Source organism: Bubalus kerabau, chromosome 3 (assembly GCF_029407905.1).
Source record: "Bubalus kerabau isolate K-KA32 ecotype Philippines breed swamp buffalo chromosome 3, PCC_UOA_SB_1v2, whole genome shotgun sequence".
In the NCBI taxonomy this organism is placed as follows: domain Eukaryota; kingdom Metazoa; phylum Chordata; class Mammalia; order Artiodactyla; family Bovidae; genus Bubalus; species Bubalus kerabau.
In genome coordinates, this window is record NC_073626.1 from 4,393,712 (window position 1) to 4,416,224 (window position 22,513).

General features: G+C 43.4%; 1 protein-coding gene across 1 annotated transcript; it reads right to left on the minus strand.

The window, feature by feature from the left end:
* Positions 1 to 497: 497 nt before the first annotated feature.
* On the minus strand, positions 498 to 17,226 carry SSR1 (signal sequence receptor subunit 1). Its single transcript, XM_055570533.1, has 8 exons — positions 16,994 to 17,226; positions 14,469 to 14,581; positions 11,744 to 11,831; positions 10,285 to 10,547; positions 8,486 to 8,562; positions 7,651 to 7,729; positions 6,168 to 6,261; positions 498 to 1,247 (listed from the first exon to the last, which is right to left on the minus strand). Exons 1-8 carry the CDS (start codon positions 17,070 to 17,072, stop codon positions 1,180 to 1,182), a joined length of 861 nt encoding a protein of 286 aa, XP_055426508.1. The 5' UTR covers positions 17,073 to 17,226; the 3' UTR covers positions 498 to 1,179.
* Between the last annotated feature and the right edge of the window lie 5,287 nt (positions 17,227 to 22,513).

The window sequence follows — 22,513 nt, forward strand, 5'->3', positions numbered from 1 at the left end:
CTACTAAAACTTCATTTACCATTTCCTTACAAAATATATGTAGAAGAATATGGCTTAAAGACAGAGGGGAAAAACCTCTTATTTGTTCATACTATTTTATCTGGTACTTACCCAGTCTGACAATGTCAAACTTAATTTACCATCAAGGACAAGGCAGACTAAGAGGAATTTTATGAAGTCCAATTCATTTTGGTTTTGATATTCTAAGTGCTTAAGATTTTGGAGTTTTTCAGATTAACTTTAAAAAAAAAAATCAATAACCAAAACACCCCAAAGATTAGACAGAAAACAACTGGTTAACCATTAAAAATTATCCAGTTCTTATTAGAACTTTGCTTAGTCTGCAGACCAAGGCAACGTTTCTTAAGCAAGATGCTTCCGTTGAGAAAAACGATCTCTTAGGGGAAAAACAAAACCAGAGTGGTCTCAGCTACTCCACTGCAGGTCGGGTCAGAAACAGAACAACGGACAACGACTCAGTCTCCACAAAGGTACCATTTTCTTTTTTTTTTTTTTAAAGACAGTGACGTTGGTTTTATGGATCAAAACCAGAATTTTCATGTTTCACAATTTTGGTGCTAGAGATCCCCAAATTGCCTAACTCACTGGGGAAGGTTTCTGAAAGTGTGCATTAGAGTAAACAGCAGCAAAATACCCAACGTTACTGCTAAAAGCAGCTGCTCCTGCTTGCGCCTTTAGAATACTAGCCGTAAAACAGCAAAAACACGCACATCTGTGCCAGCAGTTGGGATGTGAGCTATTCTAAACAAGAAACAACTGTTAACAGTCCAAGGCAGGACCTCTACAATCATACTGGGCAAGCGCTGAGTTGTGGGGAGAAAATGCAGCACATGCCCAAGAGGAGACAATGCACACGTTTAGTATTCTAAAGGCTGCTTCAGGCAGGCCAGCAATGATTCTGCTAAGACCAACTGCTCACATACACACACACGCACACACATAGATTTTAATGGTTTAAAAAAAACCAAATTTGTTACTTTAGAAAAATAAATGCAGTGCATTTTCAGCAATATGATCGCCACAGACTCTGATTGCTCAGTCCACACATAAGTAGTAGCCGCCTTCTATGGTGATATGGCTTCTCTGCACTAATTCCCATCAGGCCGAAAAACATTAGGGCGGGTTAAGTAAAGACCGAATTGTTGCACAAAGGAACATTTACTCATCAGATCCCACTGATCTCTTCTGTGCCCGTTTCCTGGGCAACCTTCTTGGTGAAGCTTTATCTGAAAGAAAAGAGGAAGTTTTAACTTGCCTGACTATATAAATGTGTTAAATTCAATAGCATTTTTCTTCAATTTTACCATTTAGTTCAAAAAATAACACACATGCAAGAAGACCATCACCAATAAACGTCTCTTACCCAGCACAGGTTTCTAAACTGAATGTTCAAGTCCTTCAAGAGGTTAACTCAAAATGAAAAGTCTACATACTTATAAGCTGCTAAGTACATCTTAGAGGTCATCACCACGCGCACACACACTTTTCTGGGTAGTCTTGTATGCTGACAGATGATGGCAAGGCTTACTGCGGTGACCGCTTCCCCGTGCACACAGATCTCTGTCCTTAGCTGTGCACCTGAAACTGACAGGCTATTGCGACTGCCCGTTGGAGCTCCGCGACCAGGGCGGGGAGGGCTGACCTGGTCACGGGGACAGTGAAGCTGCCATGCAAAATCTCCCTGCGGTCTACAGCTGAGCATGTTTATACCTGCAAAAGGACAATCTTCACGAACAGCATCAACAATTGATGCTGGTTACAAACTGAGACAGTATTTACAGACACAGCACCATGCACTTGGCACAATGTTCAGCAGTTTCACAAACTTACCTGAAATGAGCGGCAGGTTAGAGGACATCACACAGGACAGTATCAGTGTTAGAACCTACATTCTACACACACAGCAGGATTTCGCCTTTTCTCCAACATTAGTCTTAGTGTGGCAACTAAACCAAACCACTTGGTGCTGCTCCTTTCACTTTCATCCAGTGGGAGGCGTCATCTTGAAGTTTATTTAAAAAGCAAAAGATTGTCTTCTCTCTGACCATTGCCCTTTTTATTTTCTAGGACCACCTAACCTATTAGGAATGTAAGTTCTTTATGGAGTAAGTTACAAATTATCTTCCCAGTATAAAAAACATGTAGTAAATGTTTACAACAAATATTTACAAGCTAAAGACTGTGCTTAAGAATTAAACGCCTGAAGTATCACATGAGAGCTGGCCTCTGTGCTTTGGCGGCAGGTTGGTGGTGAGGGGCTTCAGGGGTCGGTGCCTGACAGCAAGCACAGACGCACCTTCCGGTGAAGAAAGCCCACAACTTTCACCAGGTTTCCAAAAAGGCCAGACTATGAATTAATTGCCTTTTCTACCTCTATTTTACTTTTTAAAATAAATAATAATAGCTAATTAATTAGTGTTCACCACCCCCACCCCCAACAACAAAAATACTTCAGAATCAGCCATTTACGTGGACACAGCTGTTACTATAGATATGAAATGATCATTACTGACTCCCAATGTCAACCCCTGCAGCAGAGTTTTAAATACAGAAATACACGATAAAAGTCTCTAGGAACCTGCAAAGCCTATTTGTTCAACAAGTGAATTTCACTCCATCAGTAGAACGGCTCGCTCCAGCTTACCTTTAACAGTGAGTCTAGAACCTTGCCCACCCACCTGTCTGCCCATCAGTTAAGCAGCAGACACATGAAACAGAGAGTGGCCTGGAGTCATCCAGCTTTGGGGAAAGCGGCTCCAAACGCCACAAATGCCCAGAAAGTGGTGTTTCATTTCAGCCAAGAAAACTGATGCATATACGATGCCTTTCAGTCTCCAGAGGAAAACCACCACCTCACCAGTCCCCCAACCCCCGCAAAACCCAGTGCCCAATCATGATGCCTAAAGCCAAGCCTCCTGTGCTAAGTCACTTCAGTCGTGTCCGACTCTGTGCGACCCCATAGAGGGCAGCCCACCAGGCTCCCCCGTCCCTGGGATTCTCCAAGCAAGAACACCAGAGTGGGTTGCCATTTCCTTCTCCAATGCATGAAGGTGAGAAGTGAAAGGGAAGTTGCTCAGTCATGTCTGACTCCCAGCGACCCCATGGACTGCAGCCTACCAGGCTCCTCCATCCATGGGATTTTCCATGCAAGAGTACTGGAGTGGGGTGCCACTGCCTTCTCCAAAGCCTCATTCTTAACTGTAAATGAAAAATAAGGTACCGTTCCATAGCATACTGATAGATTAAACGTGGGAACAAAGCTAGTGGAGGTGATAGAATTCCAGTTGAGCTATTCCAAATCCTGAAAGATGATGCTGTGAAAGTGCTGCACTCAATATGCCAGCAAATTTGGAAAACTCGGCAGTGGCCACAGGACTGGAAAAGGGCAGTTTTCATTCCAATCCCAAAGAAAGGCAATGCCAAAGAATGCTCAAACTACCGCATAATTGCACTCATCTCACACGCTAGTAAAGTAATGCTCAAAATTCTCCAAGCCAGGCTTCAGCAGTACATGAAACGTGAACTTCCTGATGTTCAAGCTGGTTTTAGAAAAAGCAGAGGAACCAGAGATCAAATTGCCAACATCCGCTGGATCATGGAAAAAGCACGAGTTCCAGAAAAACATCTATTTCCGCTTTACTGACTATGCCAAAACCTTTGACTGTGTGGATCACAATGAACTGTGGACAATTCTGAAAGAGATGGGAATACCAGACCACCTGATCTGCCTCTTGAGAAATCTGTATGCAGGTCAGGAAGCAACAGTTAGAACTGGACATGGAACAACAGACTGGTTCCAAATAGGAAAAGGAGTACGTCAAGGCTGTATATTGTCACCCTGCTTATTTAACTTATATGCAGAGGACATCATGAGAAACGCTTGACTGGAAGAAACACAAGCTGGAATCAAGATTGCCAGGAGAAATATCAATAACCTCAGATATGCGGATGACACCACCCTTATGGCAGAAAGTGAAGAGGAACTCAAAAGCCTCTTGATGAAAGTGAAAGTGGAGAGTGAAAAAGTTGGCTTAAAGCTCAACATTCAGAAAACGAAGATCATGGCATCTGGTCCCACCACTTCATGGGAAATAGAGGGGGAAACAGCATCAGACTTTATTTTTCTGGGCTCCAAAATCACTGCAGATGGTGACTGCAGCCATGAAACTAAAAGACGCTTACTCCTTGGAAGGAAAGTTATGACCAACCTAGATAGCATATTCAAAAGCAGAGACATTACTTTGCCAACAAAGGTCCGTCTAGTCAAGGCTATGGTTTTTCCAGTGGTCATGTATGGATGTGAGAGTTGGACTGTGAAGAAGGCTGAGCACCAAAGAATTGATGCTTTTGAACTGTAGTGTTGGAGAAGACTCTTGAGAGTCCCTTGGACTGCAAGGAGATCCAACCAGTCCATTCTGAAGGAGATCAGCCCTGGGATTTCTTTGGAAGGAATGATGCTAAAGCTGAAACTCCAGTACTTTGGCCACCTCATGCGAAGAGTTGACTCATTGGAAAAGACTCTGATGCTGGGAGGGATTGGGGGCAGGAGGAGAAGGGGACGACAGAGGATGAGATGGCTGGATGGCATCACTGACTCGATGGATATGAGTCTGAGTGAACTCTGGGAGTTGGTGAAGGACAGGGAGGCCTGGCGTGCTGCGATTCATGGAGTTGCGGAGAGTCGGACACGACTGAGCGACTGATCTTATCTGATCTGAACACTTGAGGATGATTAGTGAGAGAGGAAGAGAACAGGAAACGTCACACACTGCCCACACCACCTTTGGGGAGGGAACAGGAATACTTTCCACGAAGATGTACATACCGCTTAGACCTAGCTATTCTACTTTTAGGAAATTACCCTGGGTGGGAGAGTGGGCAAAATAGGAGCCTGGGGGCAAAGGGTACAAGTCCAAGGACCTGATTGATATACGAAAGGCGACTGCAATCAAACGATACTGGGCTGCCACCTGAACACGGCTCAGACAGCATACCTCAAAAGGGGTCTCATCTAATCATAAGAAAACACCCATGTGGGACGGTGCCGACTAGGTGACACGATCACTTCATCAACGCCAAATCATCATGGTGTACATGCAAAACAAACGTCACGTGTCAACTACACCTCAATTTGGAAAATTATCCCATCATCTTATTTTTAAGAATATTCATTGGAGAATTAATTTTAAGAACAAAAAAACCCTGGAAACAGAAACTGTTCTATCTTTCAACACAGAACAGGCTTAATCAATCCTAACACATTTATATAAAAGAACTGTAAAAGAATACTATATGGTCGGTAAAAACGAGGTAAGTATGTAAGTAATCACCACAGACAGACACCCAAGGCACGAGAACTCAGGCTGTAGAACCGTGTGCCACACGACCCTACCTGTGAACACAGACACAGAAGCACCAGAAGTGCACACTGACACGCGTGTAGAAACCGCCTAGAGTAATACGTGAACACAGTGACTCATGGAAAACGGGACTGGTGGAACCAGCAGGTGGCATGGAATTTTCACCTTAAAAAAATGAGGTCATACTGCTTTTATAATGTGTTTTAAAAAGTCTGCTTACCACTGGAGAGAGAGAGAAAAAAAACTACATTCTCCTATAAAGATTAGTATTTCACCAACTGCATATATAATGAAACTGAAATTATATTAGATAAACTCTCAGGCAGTATGGTAGGTTTATTCTTTCAAATACAGTGGGTAGTTGGCAGTTTGTTTTCTAATAAACAGTGGTAGAAAACTGTCGTTCATTAAACTTACTATAAGGTATTCACATGCTGCACAAGAGCTCTCAATACTATATCAAATACCATTAAAAAAATTAATTGCCTCACCTCTTCTACTCTGCACTGAAGCAACAGGAAAGAAAAAAAAGATAGGGAAAGGTTAGGAATATAGAGAACTCACACATCTGTACACAAAATGCAGATGCGGAAGTATTTCTAAATTAAAGTATACATACAGCACACAGTAAAAATGTAAAGCATTCATTAATCATCATATTAGACTCCAGAAGTAAGGAAAAGGTAAGTGCTAAGTAGCATCAACCAGGCTTTTTTTTTTTTTGCTAAATCTAAGACATTGACTTCCATTTAAGAGAAAAATTTCCAGCCAAATTTGAGTACTTACTGATCTGGTTCAGAGTTTCCTGAGGAATCCAGCTCATGTCAACGTCGTTTTGACTCGAGGTCCCCATCTCGACCTTCTGAATGGGCCTCTTGCGCTGAGAGAAGACAAAAGCACCATGTTACAGGAGCTCCATTAGTGCTTTATTACTGTGATTTAAAAAAGACCTCTATCAAGCTACCTGCTGAACTATCTTTAGATAAACACGTTCTCTGCTAGTTCTAAAACGTATTCCTCAATTATTTTTTTAACTAGACGGGGGAAACCATATCTACAGCAATTATAAAGAATAAAGAATAAACCTTCACAATTATTTACTTCCAGTCTTTAACCTTTTCCTCTGCTCTAAGGCTTCCTATGTTAATACAATTGGTAGACCAAGTAAGAACTACTATTTATACAATGATTTTTCTCATTTTGGGAATCTGAAGAATAAATTTATTTTCACATTCAACAAAATGTGGGATAATTACTGAAATGTTGCATGCAGATTCCTGCATTGTATCTAAATACACTTAAATAGCTGGTATAAATAAAACAAAAACATGCAATCTCAGTTAAGCTAACAGCCTCAAGCTTTGTTCCTTGAGTATTTGCAGCAAAACTGCAAGAAAGAAAAGAGACGGAACTCTACCCTTCAATCCTATTCTTTAAAAAATAATAAACCCCATCTAATTATTTACATAAGAAACCAAATAATTAATTAGTCTGAAAACTCAATCTGAATACATAGAAAGACAACTGAAAAAAATGGTTTATCCCTAATACATAAATTTATAGCAAAAATGCTACTTTATGAAAATGAGGCTATGAAAGTGATGGAAATTAACGTTTAAGCACTATTTCTCTTTAAAAGATAATGAGTTAACACGTACTACCAATATCACAGAGATTTAACTACCTAATTGCTTAATAAATAATGATTAACCAAAATTTATCCAGCAATTGTCTGGAGCCAGTGGACATCAATATATTTGACACAAACCATGTTACACACTGAAAGGAACAGTATGGATTATTCCATTTTGGGGCTTTTGTTTGGAGGGTGGGGAGGAGAGGGAGATGAGGACGCAGGGGAAGAATTAACCACCGTGTTCAAAGCCAGGAGACCACAACCACATGAGGGCCTTCAACACTAACACTTTACTACTCCAGCAAGAGCAGAATTCGGCCAATTTCACTCTTTCTTTTTCAAACCAAGACTCATTTAATTGCTAATTAGAAATGAGCCCTATGATCAAGAAGAAGCTGTATGGCTAATAAGTAAAATAACATAGTCATTAACTGCATGTGGCAGAAAATTCTAAACAAACGCAAACACACCCCCAAGGTCTCATCTTCAAGCTTCATTTTAAAAAGGTGTAACAAACCTGTAAATCTATAAACCCACAGTGAGAGCAAGCAGGCACAAATATGGAGACTGTACTTGGCACTGTACCGACTTCGGAAGACCCCAACAGGAGCTGCTTAGTTCAAGCATATTTACCTTTCTAGATTCCAGGAGCTGATGAAGGCCAACGACAACCAGCAGCCCGAGACCAGCCAGGAACATGTACATAAATATGCTGATGTCAAAGGAGAAGACAGAAACCTGCTTCAGTTCATAAAAAATACCACAGCTAATTAAAACTACAACTGAGTTTAACTCAGAAGACCTGTGAGGTAACTGCAATGATAATTCTAATACAACGTATGTTTTCCAAACAATTTGTGGGGAAAAAAAAAGTAAAATATTTTAAATTCAACTAAAATGAAGGTAATAGTTTCATGAATTTACCTTTATCTTTAACATCAATTAGTCTCCCCCCTACTCTGCCAAGAGGCACATGATCTACAATGAATGACTTCATAATTCGTTATATTCTAAGCTCAGTTAAAATAAATGCATTAGGTTTTGTTCCTCACAGATTTTGCACGATTTTATTTAAAAACTCCTCTTTGTGAGTCACAAGTATACACTGAATAAGCGATTCAGTATTCACAACAAATGCATTTTTCAAGATAAAAATCTCCTAACATATTTTCAGTAGCAATTTTGGAGGCATGCAACTTCCATTAGGCTGGTGACTGTAAAACATTTAAAGACAAGAAGAACAAAAAGCGAACTCTCTTTCTAAATCAATTTTTGTTAGTTTTAACTACCCTTCCTAACGCGCTGTTGTTAATCCTCATTGTGAGAATCATCTCAAGTGTGGAGTTGAGTGGCCAAGCTTTCACCCCACCCACAGCCGGCTCCACGTTCACCGTGACACGCCAGGACGAGGCGCGGCCCCCAGTCCTGCCTCCGAGACCAAAATCTACATGCGGCAAAGCTCACTCACGTTTCTCCATCTAACCCATCTTCTCTCTCGATAATTGTAACCGTTTGATTGAAGACAGCATCTTGGAAAACATTACCCTGTTAAGAAAAAATAAATCACAAAAATCTGAAATGTACTAGAATAATGAAAGCCTGTAAGATTTCTTCAAACTGTCATCCTAATATGCACTACAGCTCTCTCATCACTTACAATATCCTAAGACTCAACAGAGTCGTGCATAAGTGTACTAAGTCAGGGACGCAACATTATGACGTTACTTTGTCCTACAAAACAAAAAATGACTCCAACTTTGCTAAAATTGTCCCCACTTTCTTTGAAACCAGGGAAGTGAATACACAGTAAAACATACAGAAAGAAGCAGAGAACACAGAACACTCTTCAGCTAGAAGCCCTGGCTTCTGCTGTATGTAACCCTTCAAACAAGAAAGGAAAAGCATGAACATGGGCATTCTGCAGTAGAGCCTTGTTTTAAGAACTAGACTTGAACAAAAGTCAAGTCCATACTGACAATGTGTTGGAAATCAATTTACCTTAAACAGTCAGGGACATTCACAGTGTCAAAATCTTTTTTTTTGGTGGTCTCGAAATAATTTTGTCAGCTCAATCCAATTTCAGTTTTCAAATACATGAGACTCACTGGGACAGCACACAGCCATGCTCCGTGTTCTGTGTGAAGCACTGAGGCAATGCTTTTCCAAACTGCCCTATTTAGTGTTGAACTGTAACGGTTTAAGTCTTATTTCAAGATCTTTCGATTAGCAAACCAAGATGAAACAGACATTCAAACAGAACTGAGACTACAGGCATGCTTTTGGATCAAGTTTAATTCTGCTTAAAAACAAGATGAAATTTATAATCCTGCAAGCTACTAAGCTGTAACATTGAGGAAATTTAGTACATTGTTTTGAAAATAAGGAAGGGGAATTCTTGGCGGTACAATGGTTACAACTCAGTGCTCTCAATGCCGGGGCCCAGGTTCAAACCTGGTCAGGAACTGAGATCACAGAAGCCCAGGAGGTGCAGCCAAAAAAAAAAAAAGATGGAAAAATCTTTTCCACATTCTACTAAGTAGTTTTAAAAAAACAAAAAAGGAAAACTTAATGGTAGCATCAGAAATTTAATGCAGACATAAGATAAATACGCTGACACTAGGGTGATGAAAAGGTTGAATAAGCTTTCCACAAAGGATGACATTTCCTTTCCTGAAAGCCTTTTAGATGTGCTCTCGTCTGAAGGAGGACCTAACAGTCAGCATCTGGAGGTCAATTCCCGGCAGCAAAACTCTAGTGGGCTCCTCTCATCCACTCACTGGGCACACCACACTATGGAGGAAGACGCCCGAGAGGCTATTTGGGTCTCATGAACCATAAGCCTTTTTAATATCCTAAACATATTCGGTTATATTTTATGAGTGTATAAATGACAGGAAAAGAGTCACAGAAAGTCCTTAAAACTTACACACAGTAGTAGTAAAATGGGCAAAATGCAAGTGACAAAAAGCACAAAGATTACTTAATATGTATGAACACCTGAGGAGGCCGTGGATTCCACTTTCTTTTCTAGAACTTTCCTAGCCCGCACTCACTCGTCTCCAGGACGCGGCACTTGTCATGCCATGATGTCTGTTTACACTCCTCTGGCCCACTGCATTACAGACTCGAAGACAGATGTGTGTAATCTACCTTTGCCTGCCCACTGCCCATCAATTTCAACCACCAAACAGGCACTCGAACGAATAAACACAATAGTACTTAGACGTCAACTGTCCTCATGGGCCCCTAACTTAAGGAGGGCCTTACGTTCAGATCCTTGTAGTTCAGGTTGATGACCAGACCGAAGGGCCGGCCCCCCATGGGCTCTGCAGGGATGAAGGAGTACTCAAAGGTTGCCTGTCTCTGGGGCGGCACAACCGTGTTCAGAGGAAGAGCGGTGAAATTCTGGATATAAAACTGGTAGTCCTGAGGGTAACGGAATGAGGCGTCCAGAGACTCGACAATAAAATCTTCTGTACCCTTGTTTGTAAAGCCTACCAGGAACTTCACAATGTTATTTGCTGGAAAATCTACGAAACAAAAAAAAAGAGGAAGGTTAGAAAACATTTAAAAGGTGCAAAAGACACAGACATTACAAATGGATTCTGACGTCTGTTCCTGCTGTGTATGGAATTGGTTTCAGAACCCGTTTCAGGAGAACACTGCAGCCGTGCTCCAGCAGCTTGAGTGTAAGCTGAAACCCTTGCTGACGTGCCAGCGCTCCAACTGAAGAGCTCAACGGAGCTGCCGAGTCGCCGGGAGCAGCGCGGCGCTGCAGCAGTCAGGGCCCCCAGGGCGGCTGCGCGCGGTGCAGAGCTCACCAGCGCGCCGCTCAGGCTCTGCCGGCTGTGCAGACAGTGGGGAGGAGAGTGACAGGGAGGGGACACCTGAGATTCACCTGCAAACTGTAACGTCTGTCAGATGTTAAAAAAAAAACCCTTATCTACTTTAGGCAGTTACTCAGAATGCAGATCTGAAGGTTAAGACCCACGGAGGCAGCTACAAAAAAAAAAGAGGAAAACAAAAACCTTTCAATCGAATCACACTTTCTGTAGACATAGAGCTGGAATGTACATGGGAATAAAACAGAGAGCTTGAGAAGGCCCCTCAAATGAATAATCTCCAATAATAAGTATTCGATAATCATTTACAGAGCTACTAATCCACTGAAGCACAGGTTCTGGGGCCAGATGGACCTGAGTCTAAACCGTCTTCACAGCCTGTTTACTGAGAGTGACCCTGAGCAAGCAGTGACCTCTGAATCAGTTCAACAACTCTTCTCTTGGGGTTCCTGTTAGGATCCAGTTAACACACACAAAATACTCAAAACGTCGGCTCTCAATAAATGTTAGCCATTTATTTTCTTCTAACGCAAGACAGACTTTAATAAAAAAAAGATTTATTATTTCACTAGTATTTACACTCAAAATATGAATGTTAATTTTACCGTGGCAGTTTGGATAAAGTTTAAAAACAGTATCTTTCAAGGGGACATTTAATTGCAAGTTAAAATGGATAGTATTTATCTTCCCCCTTAGTTTCAAACCCAGAAACGATACTTTACAGATACCCGTATTCATACATATATTAGCAGGTTTTTTCCCCCCAAAATGTGTCTGCACTATATTTGCAGAAATAAAGATCTTTATCATTATTATTCCCCAAAAAGTGAGCTTGTCATTTAAAACACTCCTGTATTTGAATTACAACCACATTCCCTGCTCACCTTCTCCTTTCACAAACAGGATGGTTGTATCTGCACTTGGCGAAGCTTCAGGTTCACCTGATACATCATCTTCCTCTTTATCTTCAGCCTAAAAGAAATGCTGAAAACAGATTACTATGGGGAAAAGCACAGCATCATTTAAGAATAGTGACTTCACTGGATTTGGGACAATATATTAGTATATTGCATCTCCAAGGCTGTGCTGAGATCAGTAGTGGAATCTGCAACTGTAACTGAGAGTGAAGCCTGAGATTCTGTATTTCTAACAAGGATCCACCAAATGCCCATGAAGCTGGTACTTAGATTACACTCTGAACTGCAAGGTTCTAGAGCCCAAGTGGGTAAGTTTTCTATAAAGTCTGAAACTTTGAAAACCGTATTTTTCAAAAGGACATATAATTTCTAGTTAAAATGGACAGTATTAATTTTCCTCCTTAAATGCCAGGAACACTACTTTCCAAGAAAAGAAGTAGTCTCAAACACAGTCTTCAATTCCCTCCCCAACAAAGGGGAAAGGAGGGGCCGGTCTAAGGACTCAGACATCAAATCCTTTCAGCTTTGGAGCCGAGGCTCCCCCGCGAGTGTGCGGCTGCAGGCGCAGGAGGCGAGCAGCCAGAGCCGACATGGAGAAGGTGGCAGGGCTGGCGCGGGCCCGCGGGCTGCTTCTGCCGCCCCTGCTCCAGGCCTGGTTATGAGTCATCCCGTCCCAATTTACAGAACGACCTCCCTGCGAGAAGTCGGCACACCATTCGGAAGAAACGGTCTTTAAAAAAACGTGACTAGGGAAATCATGAGGTGGCCAGCAAGCAATCGCTCAGTCGTGTCCGACTCTTTGCGATCCCATGGACTGTAATCTACCAGGCTTCTCTGTCCATGGGATTTTCCAGGCAAGAAAGAGTACTGGAGTGGGTTGCCATTTCCTTCTCCAGGGGATATTCCTGACTCAGGAATCAAACCCAGGTCTCCCGCATTGCAGGCAGACACTTTACCCTCTGAGCCACCAGGGAAGCCCCATTATGAGGTGGAGATGTCCTGAAATTCAATTAAATTTGCACGACTCAGAACATTTACTACTAATCACTGAATCGTATGCTTAAAATGAGAAAGTATCATGATATGTAAATTATATTTCATTGTTTTAAAAAGGTCAACAGAGCAAAGACTATCTTACATTTTAAAATTTCTCCACACCCACCTCATATGCTTAAGGGAAGGTAGGAACCATAAACTTGTCAAATACGGGGAAAAGGAGACACTTGAGAAACAAGAGAAATCACCCTATGACCTGACCACAGGAGTCATCAGCATTAAGGAGTGAGGAGGCAGAGGAGGCAGCGGAGCAGGCAGCGGCGGCAGAACCGAGAAAACCCGGAAAGGCCATGAGGCCAGCAAGGAGGGGCGCTCAGCAAAGGCTCAGGGCGGAGACCGGGCCAGGAACCCGGCCAGAGGCCACTGGCGCTGCAGCAAGATGGGTCCACGAGATTTGTGGAGGAGCTGACCGACCACTGTGAGAGAACGAATGGGAAATGAGCAGAAGAGACAGCTGTACGAAGCACTCTTCTAAGAACTGTGCTGGTAAAAAGGAAACCTGTTAGCAACTTAAGGTGGAGAACACCAAGTGGAGGGGTGTGGGCACGTCTGTAGCTTAACAGAAATAAGTCACCAAGAAAAATCAACACTGGAAGCTACAGGAAGAAAGAGGATAATAAGCAAGATCCCACAGAACCAGACAGGGGAAGGTGGGAGGGCCCACCCTAGAGGAGAGTAAAAACAACTCTCTGAAAGGAAAGACGCAGACAAGATGACGAGTAATATATTCAGAAGAACTCAAGTTCTATTTGACAGAGTTCACACTGATGGCCTTCACGTTCTGACATCAAAGACCACATTGTTGCAAAGACTTCAAAAAGAAACTGATTTTGGAGTCTGAGAGTGGTTCAAAGATTCTCCGTAGGGTAAATTACAGTAGTCTGAGAGAGAAAATAAGCTAGAAAGTGGAGTGAAAGTGTGAGTTTCTGAGTCATGCCCGACGCTGTGACCCACGGACTGTCGCCCGCCAGGTCTCAGCTACGAGCGTGCCACAGTGATCCTACTTGTAGCTCAACGTGTCTGCTGTCATACTGGAGTTTTATAGTAAAAGCTTCAAAATCAGACGACTTCTAGATCTTTTCCAAGCCCTCTCTATGAGGAATCTTCATGGCACATAGTTCACACATTATTTTTTGTCTACTCCTCACCCCCGGAAGCAAAACGCATACATGCTGTCCCAGAACACAAAGAGCACAGGAACAGAGAGGCTGTCTGGCCTGTTCACCCAGGGAATCCAGAACAGCGCCTGGTACTCTGCAGGAACTCACAGATACACTGCTTATGGAGGGAAAGAAGGAGAGGAGAGGAAAGGAAGACCCAGAGAGGTAAGCTGCCCAAGGTCAGAAAGTTAAGCGGGGTATGTCCCAAACCCACCAACTGGTCCAGCGGTCCTACTCTGCTGCCTTAAAGACTCCTGTCCATGTCATCTTGGACTGTTCTGTTTCATGTCTCCTTCCTTCTGCCCAAAAATACTAAGGAATTATCCTCAGTGACTGGCCTCATTCTCCCAAGTTCAATCCACTCTGATCCCAGTCACAAACCTCTAAAGGCAAACAGTTTAATACCATATTTGTCTATAGAAGGGATAAATTCTAAATACATTATATACATGTAATAAATCGAGCACAGCACTAACCAAATCTGTCGGTTCATCTTCTTCCACCTCTGCTTCATCGTCTTCATCTTCAATTATAGAATCTTCCACTGTTTCTTCATCTTCTGTAAGATCCTGAGCCACTGCCAATGAGCCTAACAATAAAACACGAAACAAGCAGTTAACCTTTACCCTGGAATACCAACTTTTCCTTTTGTAAAGGCAACAAAAATTTTCCCTCAGAACAACTCAATCTCCCAGTCCACTCAAGTGATGACAAATTACAATGCCTCTAAGAACATTCAGATGATCTTATCTTACTGCTAGTCTTACCAACTGCACATTAATTTTAGCGGGAAATGCTGTTTAACTTTAAAAAGCGGCTGGAAAAATGAATTGCTAAAACTACAGATGCCGTAAAGACCAAATAAATAAATTCAGGCAATTTTGTTAAACATATTAAAAGTAACAAAGTAAGTTTGTTTTAAAACTAAAAAGCTCTACATTTTAATCCATCATTAACCATATAAAACAAACCCCCCCCCCCCAAAAAAAATCCAGGCCTAAAGGAAAATAGCAATCTAAATATCTAGGCAAGAAATTGTTTATTAAAGTTCACAACAGCTCAAAACTCTTAGCACTTTATAGCATATAACTCCAAGGAACAAACATCTGTATGACACCTATGGTAAAAACTAGCTCTCATAAAACACATTTGATTTAGTAAAAACGATATTGGTAATTTCAGAGTTGAGAGCTGAGAAAGCATGCATTTATTTTTGCATACAGTTTCAAAAATGTTTTAAGATACTTCTTATAATCCCTACACTTAAAGTCATACTGAAAGTTAAGCATAACTTTAATGCCAAGAAATTATAAATCCTAATTTTATAGGCAAAAATACATGTCACATTAAATCTATTTCAGGCAAGGCCCTCAGAAGAAATTTCAAAGTTTCAGAGACTCTTCCAACACTTCTCAGAAAGAATGATGATGTGGCAATTCAGTACAGGGAGAAAAATGAGAAAGCATGTGTACACGCTGTAAAACCCAGAAGAAACAGTAAATTCTAAGGACTCGGCATTTCAAGCCTTTTCCACCTCCCTGAGTTCTTACTGCAGTTAAGATTTAAGTCAAATGTTAACACTGAACCACATTTCATGAACTGAAAGTCAGCTTCTACTGCTTGTTGAACAAACCGAAACAGTGCATTCATAATTTACAATAAAACTAGTAAGAAGACTACGTCTGACATAATACAGTCATACTTAAATTTCAAGACTTCTCAATAAATACACTGGCTTTCACCCAACATTTATTGAACGTTTGTATGCTAACCAGTAACAATTTTGTGCCTTAAAAAAAATCTAACACTTTTCTATTGGAAAAATTAAGAGAAAATATGTTTTGAAAGACAGACCCTAAGGCACCCCCCCCCCCCGCCAAAATCAAAGATACCCAGACAGATAACTGATGTCTCTTAAGAAAATGTTCTAAAGCCAGAAAAAATATAGTCCAGATTCTAGACAAATATGATCACCAAATTTTCCTAGAGAAAATAAAAACAACAACCAGGAAAGCAACTCCTAAAGGAAAAACATTCCTATTTAAATTTGCAAATGAATTAACAATTGTGGTTAATTCTCAAACTTGGTGTTCTATTAAACAGAAATCAGTCAGTTCACTTTTCTTTGCAAAAAGAACACGTGAAGGGCTGTCACTATCATTCACTTTGCCACACAGCTTGCTTAAACTTACAGAATAAAAGGAATTCTAGCAATCATACGGTCAGACTAAAGTCCATGGAGAAAATTGCAGTTCAAGACAGAATCAGGGCAAGAAGCCAAGTCTCCACATTTTTATCGTCCCCTGTCACACCAGATAAACTGTCGGAATACACCTAAATAACGAAACAGACTACATTTTTCTTCAGGACTATGCAATGCATCCACGAAACAAAAAAAGTTAACAAAAAAGGGGGCGCAAAAGGAGGGCTGGAGTAATGGACGTGCCCAAGGATTCCGCAGCCCGTCTGGGCGCAGGCCTGCACTGGCAAACGAGCACGGGGGGTTTGGTGAAGCCAAGACACCCGGGGACGCAGACGGCTGCGCTGATACACTGGGGGAGGACCGGAGGCCGAGCCGTGTGCCTGGGCCCGCAAACACCCGGGTCTCGGCAAATGAATGGAGGACGCCGGGGCTGGAAGCCAGGGACACGTCAGCTCAGCGCCGAGGGGAGGGCAGGGCAGGGGGCGGAGCGGCAGCCGCGGGCGGTCAGCGGCCCCAGAGCCTCCGGCCGGCCCGCCCGCCGCCCCCGCCGGTCTGGGCTCCGGGCGCGCCCGAGCCCCCGACCCTCCGTGCCGGGGGTCCCGGCGCGCGGGGCCGCACTACGCGCCGGGGGCGGGGATGCGGCCAAGGGCCACCGAGCGAGGCCGACGGGGAGACTCCGGCCCCGGGGGGACCCCGACCCGGGGGGCGCCGCGGCCGCCTACGGCCTCACGCCTGCCTGGTCCCACGGCGGCTCCCGCCCACCAGGCCGAACCCCTCGACCCACGGCCCCGGCCTCACCTCCTGGGCCGACTCGGAGCAGGAGGGTGGCGGGGAACACCAGCAGCAGAAGCAGCAGCAGGCGGCGGAAGGAACTCATGGCGCGGCCGCTCCGGCGTCCAGGGCCCGACCAGGAGAGCTCTCGGCCTCTCCGGCGCGAATGGCGTTACTCTTCATCCGGGCTCCGGGGGAGGGGCGGGGCACGCACCGCGCACGGCCCTCGTCACGCCCCTCCTACGTGGGAGGGGCGGGGCACGCACCACGCAAGGCACTCGCCACGCCCCTTCCCGACGTGGCGGCTGGGTCCCAGCCGTGGGGGAGCGCGGGCAGCCCCGGGAGTCACGTGACAGGTTGCTAGGTCCTCCGAGATTCCCGCGATACCTCCGAGAATCCCGCGAGAGTCCGCCTCCCATCACGGCCAAGGGCTGGCGGCGAACTGCGCTTTTGCCGCTCACCGCGCCATCCATCCCTCTCTCCCAGTTAGCGGTTCCTTTATTTGACGATCAGCTTGGAAGTCTTTGTGCAATTGAAGAGTAATGCCGCTTAATATAAGGAACATGAACTCCCTGTTTTACAGACTATGCCAAAGCCTTTGACTGTGTGGATCACAATAAACTGTGGAAAATTCTGGAAGAGATGGGAATACCAGACCACCTGACCTGCCTCTTGAGAAACCTGTATGCAGGTCAGGATGCAACAGTTAGAATTGGTTCCAGTAAGAAAAGGAGTACGTCAAGCCTGTATATTGTCACCCTGCTTAATTAACTTCTATGCAGAGTACATCATGAGAAACGCTGGGCTGGAGGAAGCACAAGCTGGAATCAAGATTGCCAGGAGAAATATCAATAACCTCACATATGCAGATGACACCACCCTTATGGCAGAAAGTGAAGAGGAACTAAAAAGCCTCTTGATGAAAGTGAAAGAGGAGAGTGAAAAAGTTGGCTTAAAGCTCAACATTCAGAAAACTAAGATCGTGGCATCTGGTCCCATCACTTCATGGCAAATACATGGGGAAACAGTGGCTGACTTTATTTTTGGGGGCTCTAAAATCACTGCAGATGGTGACTGCAGCCATGAAATTAAAAGACGCTTGCTCCTTGGAAGCAAAGTTGTGGCCAACCTAGACAGCATATTAAAAAGCAGAGACATTACTTTGTCAACAGAGGTCCGTCTAGTCAAGGCTATGGTTTTTCCAGTGGTCATGTATGGATGTGAGAGTTGGACTATAAAGAAAGCTGAGTGCCAAAGAATTGATGCTTTTGAACTGTGGTGTTGGAGAAGACTCTTTGAGAGTCCCTTGGACTGCAAGGAGATCCAACAAGTCCATCCTAAACGAAATCAGTCCAGGGTGTTCATTGGAAGGACTGATGTTGAAGGTGAAACCCCAATACTCTGGCCACCTGATGCGAAGAGCTGACTCATTGGAAAAGACCCTGATGCTGGGAAAGATTGAGGGCAGGAAGAGACGGGAATGATGGAGGATGAGATGGTTGGGTGGCATCACAGACTCAATGGACATGAGTTTGGGTAAACTCCGGGAGTTGGTGATGGACAGGGAGGCCTGGCGTGCTGTGGTTCATGGGGTCGAAAAGAGTTGGACACGACTGAGTGACTAAACTGAATGACTGACTGAAACTGCCTGTGTGTGGCACTGAAAAGCAAGAATATGCTTTGGAATATATAATTGTTAAAAAAAAAAAACCAAAGCATAAAAAATACACATTGGAAAATCTTGTTTCCGCACCACCACCACCACCACCCTGCCCTTGCAGACACCCTCGTCCACAGTTAAACAGTGACAGTTCTTAAATTCTTACCTGACAGTCCAGTGCTAGAAGTCACCTGGTACAGTGCCTACCATAGAGCAAGTGTTTAGGAAATACATAATGTGGGTGGCAGTGGCTGTACTCTTTGCTTCTCATCTAGTGTGGACTTTGAGTTGCTGCCAGCAATCTGGTATGTCATGCAGTCAAACAATGTGAACTCCAGGTACCAGTGGACGAGACCTTCCGGAGAAGTCACAGGGATGATGAAACAAGCTAACCCTTGGTGTGCTCACTGTTGCCATTCCCTGTCATTCAGTCACTGAAAATATTTATAAGCTGTGTATTGTTAACTGAGACACATTAAGCTTAGTAACTTCCCCAAGGCTTAAAAGCTAGTCTAGTGGCAGATGCTAAGATTTGAACCTGGCAGTCTGATTCCAGCAGTGGACACAGGACTGGAAAAGGTCAGTTTTCATTCAAATCCCAAAGAAAGGCAATGCCAAAGAATGTTCAAACTACCACACAATTGCACTCATATCGCACGCTAGCAAAGTAATGCTCAAAATTCTCCAAGCCAGACTTCAACAGTACATGAACTGAGAACTTCCAGATGTTCAAGCTGGATTTAGAAAAGGCGGAGGAACCAGAGATCAAGTTGCCAACATCTACTGGGTCATAGAAAAAATAACAGAATTCCAGAAAAACATCTATTTCTGCTTTATTGACTACACCAAAGCCTTTGACTGTGTGGATTACAACAAACTGTGTAGAATTCTTAGAGATGGGAATACCAGGCCACCTTACCTGCCTCCTGAGAAATCTGTATGCAGGTCAAGAAGCAACAGTTAGAACCAAACATGAAACAATGGACTGGTTCCAAATTGGGAAAGGAGTTCCTCAAGGCTGTACACTGTCACCCTGCTTATTTAACTTATATGCAGAGTACATCATTGGAAATGCCAGGCTAGATGAAGCACAAGCTGGAATCAAGATTGTTGGGAGAAATAGCAATAATCTCAGATATGCAGATGACACCACCCTTATGGCAGAAAACAAAGAGAAATTAAAGAGCCTCTTGATGAAAGTGAAAGAAGAGAGTGAAAAAGCTGGATTAAAACTAAACATTCAAAAAACTAAAATCATGGCATCCAGTCCCATCACTTCATGACAAATAGATGGGGAAACAATAGAAACAGTGACAGGCTTTATTTTCTTGGGCCCCAAAATCACTGTAGATGGTGATTGCAGCCATGAAATTAAAACACGCTTGCTCCTTGGAAGAAAAGCTATGACCAACCTAGACAGCATACCAAAAAGCAGAGACATTAACTTTGCCAAGAGAGGTCGATCTAGTCAAAGCTCTGGTTTTTCCAGTCTTCATGTATGGATGTGAGAGTTGAGTATGTATGGATGTGAAAGAAAGCCGAGTGCCAAAGAATTGATGCTTTTGAACTGTGGGTGTTGGAGAAGACTTGAGAGTCCCTTGGACTGCAAGGAGATCAAACCAGTCAATTCTAAAGGAAATCAGTCCTGAATATGCTGAAGCTGAAACTCCCAATACTTTGGCCACCTGATGCGAAGAACTGACCCGTTGGGAAAGATCCTGATGCTGGGAAAGATTGCAGGTGGGAGGAGAAGGGGACAACAGAGGATAAGATGGATGGCATCACCGACTTGATGGACATGAGTTTGAGCAAGCTCAGGAGTTGGTGATGGGCAGGGAAGCCTGCCGTGCTGCAGTCTATGGGGTCACAAAGAGTTGGACACGACTGAATGACTGAACTGAACTAATTCCAGGCTGTCACTGGCCTAAGACATCTACTGCTTTTTCCTGCACTGGCTATGCTCAAACTGTTTGTCTCTATATGTCATCATGCTGTGTATTTAGAATCACCTCTTCTCTCTGTCCCTGGACCAGGGCTATCTCCCTGACTCTTCCCTTCAGAGGACTCTCATTCCTGATGTTAAAGAGATCCCTAGTGAGGTCTGTGACTCCAGTTCTCAGGATGTGTTTCTCCAGAGACTGAACATACGAGGATAATGCAGTTTAGGCTTAAACTGGGACTTTGAGTCTAGTTTTATTATTAAATGGTTACTAATAGATTTTTATTTGGGACTGGAATTTTAGACAGCCACTAAAGGTGCAACAGGGGCAAAGTGTGCCTTCTTGGGGTGGGATTGATGTGAAAATCAGATCATACAAACAGAAAACAGAGAGATCTGTGTGACTGTCCAACTGGCACAAAAACAAAACACAGTAGCCTATGGCTTATTGAAGTAAAATCCTAGCCCTGATCTGGGTACCCACGAATTGTGCACTGTTGCCATTTCCCTTCTCCCCGTAATGAGCAGCGTTCCCTGGGTACCAACCCAGAGCCCTCCCTCTCGCTGGGTCCCCACACCTCTGTGCTTTCTTTCTCTTGCTTACTTATCTACCTCCTTGAAGATCTGTGTTTTCCAGAAATATACTGCACCCTGGTTATTCCCATTCTTACAGCTCAGGCAAACTCACTGTGGATTCTCCACTTCTGTTATTTTACTTCCTTGGTATTTGTTTATAAGCAGAACTTTCTTTTTCTTTGATTTCTTAAGATTTCCCTCAGCATCATGAGATGCTGTCTGTTAAACCTTGGTTTTTGTTCTGGGTGTTCCCCCAGGTAGCAGAGTAGCTAAATAACTTTCTCCTGGCCTTAAGTCTTAGCTCAAGGACCACGTCCTCAGTGCGGCTCACCCTCACTCCCAGCTTAAAATTACAACCCCCAGCCCTTCCCTTGCACTCTCAATTTCTTTTCTCTGTTCTCTCTCTCTCTCTCTTTTTTTTATAGCTCCTTTTGTCTTCTAATACAATATACAGTTTATTACATCGCCTGTCTGTCACATGTTGGGACCAGGGATTTTTGTACCTTTAGTCAATGATATAGAACAGTGCCTGACATTGGTGATAACTCAGAAAACATCTGTTGCATTTGTTGTACTATTACAAGTGACATCTTTCCCTCACAAATTTGCAACCTAAGTTCAAGCATAGACTTAATAAGAAGTGAAAAACTATCAAGCAAAAAAAAAGTTACATTTATTATATGCAAGCAAAGACTTCTGTGCTCTTTCACCCAGCAAGGACATCCTAACCGCCTCCCTGTTTCACTTTCAGAGCTAAAGATCACCTATCCTTTTCATTTGTCTTTGAAATCGCTTTGCATACATAACTTCCCTTTTGTTTCCTCTGTCACTATTTTTGTTTCTGGCCTCCATTTTTCTTGTAGCATCTTATCTGGTACTTTTGATTCTAGCATCATCCACCATCACTACACTTCATACATCACTATTCAAAATGCATAATGTTTTGTGGGTTTTTTTTGGCCATGCTGCATGGCTTGTGGGTCTTAGTTCCCTGACTAGGGATAGAATCCAGGCCGTTGGCAATGAAATCGTGCAGTCCTAACCACTGGATTGCCAGGGAAGTCCCTCAAAATGCATAATCGACCACATTACTCCTACACGTAAAATCGCTCAGAGCTTCTCACAAGGACAAAGTTCACACTTCTTCACATGGCATGGAAGATTATTGATGATCATGGTCATCTCCTGCCGTATGAAGAAGGCAGGTTTTAGATTTTACCTGTGCTTCAGAGAGTATCACAGGGTACCTTGGGTTGCTGTGCTATGTGAAAGGAGCTTCCTCTTCTGTCTACCTGGGGAACATCTAGTCAGCGAGAAGGATGGGGCTCAGGCATCATCACTTCTGCAAAACCTGCCCTGAGGTTTTCTCATC

What these genes read in the sequence shown, in the direction of transcription:
- SSR1 (XM_055570533.1), bottom strand. Translation starts at nt 17,072, where the DNA reads ATGAGTTCCTTCCGCCGCCTGCTGCTGCTTCTGCTGCTGGTGTTCCCC. An exon ending in AAGATGAACCGACAGATTTG is followed by an intron (nt 11,832 to 14,468) that starts GTTAGTGCTGTG and finishes CATTTCTTTTAG; the next exon opens with GCTGAAGATAAAGAGGAAGA. An exon ending in GATGGGTTAGATGGAGAAAC is followed by an intron (nt 7,730 to 8,485) that starts GTGAGTGAGCTT and finishes CTTTGACATCAG; the next exon opens with CATATTTATGTACATGTTCC.